At 36.1% G+C, this 9,591-nt stretch overlaps 1 protein-coding gene across 1 annotated transcript; it reads left to right on the forward strand.

Annotated features, from left to right (window-relative positions):
- The first annotated feature begins 7,590 nt into the window (after positions 1-7,590).
- On the forward strand, positions 7,591-8,689 carry LOC148676489 (olfactory receptor 6N1-like). The gene has a single exon (XM_088643205.1). The coding sequence runs from the start codon at positions 7,591-7,593 to the stop codon at positions 8,545-8,547; it is 957 nt and encodes a 318-aa protein (XP_088499331.1). The 3' UTR covers positions 8,548-8,689.
- Positions 8,690-9,591: the final 902 nt, after the last annotated feature.

Here is a 9,591-nt window from a genome sequence, read left to right on the forward strand (position 1 = left end):
GCGCCTCCTGACCATCCTGAGACTCAGCCCGGACAACCACGGAACGGCCAGTGTGTCCGAGTGCCAGAACTTTCCTTTGTTCTAAGAGTCTAGAGTGGAGGTTGCCAGAGAGTAACCAGCAGCAGGCCTCGTGAACAGGTCGGAACTGTGGACAGCTGAATCACTATTCAGAACTAGCTCTTCATCATAAACGAACTGGTCCTCTTCCTGACTTGCTGGGACCCACAGTCATCTTTTCTCCTGTGCACAAACTTTGCTAGTTAAAGCCAACACTAACTAGCCGGTCAGTGAGCATCAGCAGCGCACCGTCGCAAGCCGCACAGCACAGCCTGGCACCGAGCCAGAGAGCGCGGATTGGACAGCAACAGCCTGCAACTGTTTCTTTGTGCCCGCAGGAGATCTGAATCCCCAGAGATTGGATGAGTATTCAACTTCAATGCATTACAGCTCGAGAATTCAATTGTTATCCCAACCAGTTGATATCAATTTAATTCCTAAGAGTTATGTACTTGTTTCGAGTATCTAATGTAGAAGTTATAACCAAGTTCATTTATGAAACGGTCTTAATGAATGATATACTGAACGTATGTCCTCTTGATATATGTAACACTTCGTAACTGATTGAATATATATCTTTTGTATTCTGATAACCCTCTCGATAAGATCTGTTAGTTTAAGGCATATTCTATGTATTAATAAATGTATCCTCGTGTATTAGTACCTGTGTGAGTGCGTTGTTTGAGTTATGTCGCATGGTTGGACTCTAAAGCCATCAAAAGAATCAACTTTGTGATTTACTGCTACAATTAATAATTGTCTCAGTAAATGCCCAAACCCTACAGAACTGGTGCCTTCAGAGAGCCACTAACATTACATATTTGGCGTCCCTGAAACGGCTATGAATCACTACAAGAATATGACAGCAAGAATCCTATCAGGGATGCATTACACCTGTTTTCAAGTCCTTGCACTGGTTACCTATCAGATTTCGAGTCAACTTCAAAATCCTTATCCTCCTTATATACTGTCCTACAACTGTTATTATTGATCACCGAATTATTGTACTTGACATGACTTCATTCAGCCTTTCCTGAACTTCTATGACAGGAAGAGAGAGTGCTGTTTCTGGTGCGATCTTTTGCAGCTGACATTTCACTGTTTTAAACGAACAAGAAATTAGATTATAAATCAGTTAATCTATATAAACACAGCGTAATTGCCTTCCGAAAATCCTCTTTTTCTTGTTCGTTTTAGAGACCTTGATCGAAACTGATTTTAGATGTCAGAAAGGATTTATTTTCTCTGTATTTCCTACATTGCTTTGTTGAGATTTTAACTTTATATCTAACTTTATATCTAGGCTCAGATTTCAACTATAAATCGTACAGTAATTAATAGCAGTAAATACTGATGTTTTGCGCCCTTTTACCACAAAAATATATGTTTTGTAGTTGGGATTAACTTTATTTCGTACGCGTAGCTACTCCGATTCGGACACCGAACAGTTAAAGATGGCGGCAAATCAGACACCCAGAGAGAGGGGGGGGGGGGCGTCTTCTCGCCTCCATAACTAAAATGCCAAATAGGAGTGGTTTAAGCGACATACACAGTCGTGTAACTGACAGTTTGAGGTAGCCTATCGTGTAAATTTCTCTTTGTTGCTGATAGGTTCAGCTTTCGAAACTGATTTTGACTGATTTTTCGCCTTGTTTCTTTGGTTAAACGCAATGATCACAAGCACCACCATGGTAACTGGGATGTGTAGTTTTTAATTCCGTTTGAATTATAACTGTACGTACTGTCCTCATATTTGGCCAAGGCTTTAAAGAGAAGGCGCGCCAAAAAATTTCGGTGCCGTCGTCTCCGCTTTAAAGGTACCCCCGTGCTGGAAGAATTTGACCTCGGAACGTTTGCCCAGCCTAGTTATAGTGGACATAAAAACAAGAGTTCGCTGGCATTGTATCCTAGAAGACACAGACCGGCACCAGACCGGTAAATGCTTGATGAACTAGGGATTGGACAGTTTCCAAGTGCTTGTACAATCGATGGAAATGTTCAAATAAATGTGCAAAAGAAATGAACAAAATAATCATTTATTTCTTTATCATATTGGCTAGCTAATGTCCTCTCTTTGCTAGTTAGTGGCTGTGTTTCTGCGTTGGGTAGCAACGGGTGACTGTTCTGAGGCAGAAGATGTAAACAGCTTAATTTTCGTGATAAATAATTTTTAAAAATTAAAATTCATTCTATACAGCAATCACATATTTGGGTACCGTTTCATAAAACATTCATGCTTAAAATGTTTAGGGAGAAATGGAAGACTGGTGTGTATTTTTTCTTTAAACTATCAAGACCAGCCATACACAGTACAGTTTATGTACATACAGTACTGTTTATGTTCCTAAATTAATATCGTTTATGACCTTCAGATGCGTTATGCTCCTCTTCTTTTTATGCTCAGCTACTAAAATTTCCCTTTAGTGGTAAAATTCCATATAAATATTCAAAACTAAGCGGATTGAAATGTGCACAGTAAAGACATTAAATGATTAAATCTTTTCACTACCAACCAATGCACCACGAGTGCCCCTGTCGGTCATTTTGGCCAGCTAATCACTTACTGCGGTGCCCTACGGTGCCCTGCGGGTTGGTTACTGTACCGCGGGTTTTTACCGCTCATTTTGAATGGCTGCATCTGTAAATTGGAACATTTTTACAAAATATAAAAAGAGGCAATACACAACTCACCAGTATTCAACTTTCTTCCTAAACATTATAAGCTTTAAAGTCTTACATGTGGTTATTTTGGAAATGTTTTTATGTGCTCCTTCTGACTATATTAAGTTTATATACTTTGTAAAAGTTATAATGTTTTAACCTTTTCTGCAAATACGCTCACTATCGCAGTAAACAAAAGCATACTTTAAGAATTTGATTAATAGGGAATATAATATGGAATTGTGTATCTAAAGAAATTAATAACGATATAATTATATTCATGTACTGTAGCTCAAATTATCACAGTAGTAACCTTTCTTTGGATATGTCTGCTTCAGGTTCACTCCTTTGCACATGATTACGTCTCTGGCATGATGGCTTGAGCATGTGCCTAATATGCCTGAAGTCGGAGGTACGAGTCTAGCTGTCGCCATGAGTTTTCTTTTAACAAATAAACATTTCTTTGAAAAACTAAAATAGCAAATATTATGGACACTATATTGCCATTTTTTATATTTCTAAATATCCCAACATGTTCGAAGCTAAGTCATTTATTAATAAAACGAATTATTTCAAGCTGCTACTACTGTGGTTATTACTGATAATAAATATTATCGACACTATATTGAATTTGTTGGTATTTCTAAATATCACAAAACGTTCAAGTTAAGTGAGTTAAGTGATTACCATTTTCCATGAATACTTGTGTTTGTTATCGCAGTAAAAGAAACTTATTATGGAATATAATATGGAATCACGTATCTAAAGAAATTAATAAACTATATTAATTTAAGAATCTAAACATATGTATTTATATAGCTGGTACTATTACTGTATTCCACTTTCTTTGTAAACATGTTTTATTAACACCCGAATCACAGCGGGTGAGAAAGAGACAGAAAAAAGTTAATCCTGTTTTTTTTTTTAAATAACATTCTAATGTTAGTGAGACATGGAGCATATTATTAATAATGTAGCGCTTTCAGGCTCACGTGGGTTTGCAGACAATGCACACTAGCCGAATATTTGACCAAGATAAGAAACAGCAAAAAGAAACAAACCCTGAAGAAGTACAGGCTCAGTGACCACAGCCTGGCCTTAGAAACTGGGCGACACAGGCAGACCTCGCTGTCCAGAAAGAATAGACTGTGCTCGCACTACCAGTGGGGAGAAAGAGACAGACCCACACTTCCTACTGCACTGTGACAGATATTCTGGGATTAGGGAAACATTCTTCCCTAATTTCAGAAATCTCATCCCAGAGTTCCCACACCTGCCAGAATCACAACGGGTTCCAATCCTCCTGGGAGAGGGAGGCGGGAACTTAGTTGAACTGGAAGCCCAGTATGTGATCTCCTGTCACAGCCTGAGGAACAGTGAGTCTGTCTCCCAGTAATGCTCAATATGTTTACAGAATATGTAATATTATATGTAATATGTAAATATTTTATGATATGTCTTTGTTGTAAATGTCTGTAATATGTCTGTAGATTTTATTTTATTTTATTTTTTGTTTTGTTTCATGTTAATTTTATTCTTTTTATTTGCTTTGGCAACACAGATTGTACCTATCCGTCATACTAATAAAACACCTTGAATTGAATTGAATTAAGAGAGAGATTAAGCAAGTCCCAGAGAGAGCAAAAACGATTGAACAGCACTCAGCTCTCAGCTTTCTCAGAGTAGAATAGGCGAACCTTCCAATGAAAGATAGTCCCCCACACCCCCCACGTACAGACTGACAAATGTTTGCACAGCCTTCACTTTGTCAGGTGTGATTTTTTAGCATGCCCGAATATCCCCCACTGCACTCAAATGTTTAGCCTTTGTCACTAATGAAACCACTAGATAATGACATAAATATTTAAATCCATACATTACAAACTCCAAGCGTTTCATTTTATCTATTGCTGCAATATCGACAGCAGTGTAGTTACAAGGAACATGTCAAAGTGTTTCCAAAAGAACCATAATTGGTTTTGATAATAATAGAGAAATAATAGAGATTACTCCCATTTTGATTTAAATCTCAAATGCGTGTCAAATTAAATGCTTTTATTGATTCACAAACTGACAATGCAATGTAAATCGTTATCTTTGTCTTCTAAGTCCCTTAATTAACTTTAAGCATAGCTTTCTCACCATTTAGATTTATTTTTTATACCATTGTTAAACAAAGCAGGAGGGTATTGTACTTCCTAATGGGGTCACACGTGGAAAGATTAGATTGTAATCGTTTTTATTTTTTAAATACATTTTAGAAAAGTGTCATCTATACTAAAAATCTGTATTTATTTAATACCACTTGAGATTTGTATTAATAGAGGTAAGAATTCAAGTTGTATACTGTTTGGACTTTTAATCATTTTAAACTGTATTACAGCATTTTACAAATTAAACATGAAAAAGTCGATATATTTTATAAAAGCAAGATGCAAGTATGTTTTATTAATGTTTGTAATCTCTATTCTTGCACTTACAAACACAACATAAACTGGAATGCTACAGGACCCTAAACAGATAATACACACTAGCTGAATATTGCTGTGTCAGTCTTCTGTGGAAAACAAATCATGGACATCATGATTTGAACATCATGGGTGCTGTTTTTAAAAGCTGTTGAGTAAAGAATAGGAATTTTCCTGCTGAATGAAAACAGGAATAAAGAAAGGGTATTAGAAATCAAACAAAGCTTTATTCCCGTGCTTACAGTCTGGGTAATTGGACACTGCGCTGTTCTATTTCCTATGGTTCCTATCGCACAAAGCCATATTGCGAAGCATTTCTTGTGTTGTGAACATGTGTACACAGCGGTCCCCCAGTGTTCCAGTTAGTGTAATTACACATCGATTAAAAAAAACAGAGGTTTACAAAAAGAGGATTACCTCACTGATAGTTGTGAAAATTTTCACAAGTCGAGGTCTATAGAATCCTTTTTGTGATGTTTAAAAATACCAACAAATTAAATATAGTGTCAACAATATGTATTATCAGTAATAATACGAGTAGCAATTTGAAATTATGCATTGCTATTAATAAATGACAGCTTTGAACATGTTGTGATATATAGAAATATAAACATGTCAATATAGTGTCCATAATATTTGCTAGTTTAGTTTTTCAACAAAATGTTTATTTGTTAAAAGAAAACTCATGGCGACAGCTAGGCTCGTACCTCCGACCTCAGGAATATAAGGCACATGCTCAAGCCGTCACATGGAAAGAAGTGAAACTAAAGCAGACATATCCAAAGAAAGTGTACCACTTGATTATTTGAGCTAGAGTACATGAATATAATTATATTGTTATTAATTTCTTTAGATACACGATTCCATATTATATTCCCTATTTATCAATTTCTAAAAGTATGCCTTTGTTTACCGTGATAACAAGCGTATTCACAGAGAAGGTTAAAACATTATAACCTTTTACAAAGTATATAAAGTATATATATGTAGTCAGAAGGAACACGTAAAAACGTTTCCAAAATAACCACATGTAAGACTTTGATACATGTAAGACTTAAAATGTTTAGGGAGAAAGTGGAATACTGGTGTGTATTTTTCTTTAAAATACCAATACCAGCCATATACAGTTTACATGATATGTTTATGTTCCTAAATTAATATTGTTTATCAGCATGTGAGAGGCATGGTGAATCGGAGATTCTCAAAACTTACTTTGTATGATTGTAAATGAATACGTGATCAGATCAATGAAAAAAAGTATTTTTGTTTACAAAGATGGTTACAAAGTAAGTGGACCAGGGTAATACTTTGAGCTTACAGCTTGTCCAAGGTCATTCATTATTAATACTATTAGTAATATCTTCGGTAAATACATTGATGCATAAATATTTCTGCATAATTAAAATATTTTTGATAAAGGTGGTAGGTTGTGTACTTTTGTCCAACTGAGCAATCTTGCTTTCATAAAATATACCAACTTTTTAATGTATAATGATTAACATGCTGTAATACACAGTTTAAATTTAAAAGTCTAAAGAGTATACAACTTAAATTCTTACTTGGATAAATATTGTCCCTCAGCGGTGATCGGAATTCGAAACTGGGTGTTTTCTGGTGACAGCTCAAATGCTGTACACGAGAAGTTAAACTTTATTAGCTCCACCTAGCAGTTTTACAACGTGATTCCGGATACTATAAGCATAATCTAATTTGCATATGGTACAGCACGGAATGACCCGAAATGATGCGTTATGATGTGTTTAATTGCAATATGCCCACCGCATTGTACCGCAGCATACTTATTATTTAGCTGTACGGCAGATATACAGTACCGTGTATATTTACTGTATTATCCTGATAATAATTAATATAAATGTGTAGCACAGTGGCACAGTAGTTAGCATTGCTGCCTCACAGCACTATGGGCCTAGATTCAGTTTTAGACCATGGTAGCTATCTGCTTGGATTTTATATGTTTTTCCTATGTTAACAAGATATTGGTCTCATAGAGCAAAGAAATACTGGCAGATTGTTTGCTTTTGAGAAAATTGGCTCTGGTGTGAGTATATGAGTGTGTTTTGTTTCTGTGGTGTGCCCTGTTGTGAGTGGTTGTGTACCCTACCTTCTGCCGTTAGCTTGCAGTGATAGGCTCTGGCTTCCCTGTGGCACTGTAAGAAACTTTATGGTTGGATTTATTATACAGTATAATACAACTGTATTTTACACAATAATGATTAATAAAAATAAAATGTTCACCATGGCAAAACTAAAAACTAAAAGTTTTCCTTAAATGTTTTATTATTTTTTGTCTGTATTTTATTATTTAATATCCTTTTATGAAATCAAACCGATAGAAAACACAGATATGCATTAACTCTTGGCACCCTTGTCTCCTGTTAGAGTCATGAACAACTCTTATGTGACCCTGCACTCTGAGTTCATCATTGTGGGAGTGCCAGGCCTGCAGGAACACTACACTGTACTCTTCGTTGTCTTCCTCATCCTCTTCCTGGCCACCTTCCTGGACAATCTCCTTATCGTGCTGTTGGTCAGCATTGACCACCGGCTCCACTCTCCCATGTACATCCTGCTGTGGAACTTGGCCCTCTTAGACATTTGTCTGACCACGACCATTATACCCAAGTTATTAGAAGTTCTGCTGGGACATGGCAGCAGTATTTCCTTCTCAGGCTGTTTTGCACAGATGTATTTTTTGATCTCATGTAATGCTGTTGAAGAGTTCCTTGTTGCAGCCATGGCTTATGACAGATATATTGCTGTAGTGAAACCACTGCATTACAACACCATCATGAGCACCAATGTCTGTATTACAATGGCAGCCATAGTCTGGGGGCTGGGCTTCCTTGCACCTCTTTTGTCAGTAGTATTGGCAAGCACTTTGCCATTCTGTGGATCAAATTATGTCTTGCACATTGTCTGTGACTACCCCACTGTGATGACATTGGCCTGTGGAGATGTTACAAGTCAAGTCAATTATACCTTGATAGTCGCCATGATTGCAATCTATATCCCCTTTCTCTATGTCCTATGGACATACTGCAGAATTGTATGGTCAGTGATAAAAATGAAAACTGTGGAGTGCCGTAAGAAGGCCTTCTCAATGTGTTCTTCACATATGACTGTGGTATTTATTTCCTATGTAACTGCTGCTGTGGTGTATATTGGACTGAGAGTGGAACGTATCCCGCCAGAAGGACGCATCTTCATTGGTGCAGTGTACTATTTCCTCACCCCTTTTCTCAACCCCATCATTTACAGCTTAAGTAATGAAAAAATCAGGGCAGCAGCTTGCAGATACTTCAGACTACAGGCTCACCGCAGTATAAAGAACACTGTCTAACCAAGTCCATAAGAGAGTTGAAGACATTTTAATGTAATAAAGTCTGAAAAAGGAACACAGGACAACAATGCACAGTTACAGGTGTTGAATTGAGTACCTAATGATAGCTTTAGGATTACTGAGAAATTAATGAGTGTTTTAGCTCTGTACATTTTAATAGTTGCTTGATGATCTACTGAAGTCAATAAACTTCTTTTTCTGTATATTTAATTCATATATTATTTTTCATATGTAAATATTGTAATTTTACACTAGATACTTGGGTATTTTCATGACTCTATCATTAATCTTGCACTAACCACTTTTGACCTTGTCAGCTCATATTGCCATTGTGGACTATGCAAAAGAGTGAATATTGGTAGAATATAAAAAATGAATTGCAAATCTGCAATCTTTCTTACTTTATAAACAATGCTTGGATTTATTTAAGTGATATAAGTTAGGAAGAGCAGCCTAATAGAGAGATGTGCTCTGTATTCCACTAATTACTGTACATCACCACATTGTGAGCATTATTTTCACCCCTTACCTTTGCCTCCTTTCCCTTAAATGCTTGTTGTAAAAGAGGTTTTTTTCAGGATCATTAAAAGCTTTCTAAAAAAATAAATACATCCTCTTGTTTTCCCTGTGTATGTCCTTTTCTATTGTTGTATTTTTGTCTCTGAGTGTCCAATTATTGTTGTACTGTTTTGTGAATTTAGATCTTGTTACATTAAATGTGTGAATGTTGTTACATTAAATGTGTGAGATTAACTGTAAGGAATCAATCGACAGAATAACAGGCAGTTTCTGCACATGGATTCAAAGTAAGCAATATATGATTTTACTGATACAAACAGGTTCATATTAAACCAACCAAACTAACAGTACACATGAAACAATGTGCCTAGGTACAAAGTGAAGCTGATCTTCTACAAAGATGCAAATATATAAGGGTTATAATACTATATAATAATATAATACTGATTTTAATGTAACATGTTATAATTTGCCTTGAAGGTTAATCAGTTTCATATACCTATTCAAAATTTAAATACTCAAAGC

This window comes from Lepisosteus platostomus, chromosome 2, assembly GCF_059453375.1.
Source record: "Lepisosteus platostomus isolate fLepPlt1 chromosome 2, fLepPlt1.hap1, whole genome shotgun sequence".
In the NCBI taxonomy this organism is placed as follows: domain Eukaryota; kingdom Metazoa; phylum Chordata; class Actinopteri; order Semionotiformes; family Lepisosteidae; genus Lepisosteus; species Lepisosteus platostomus.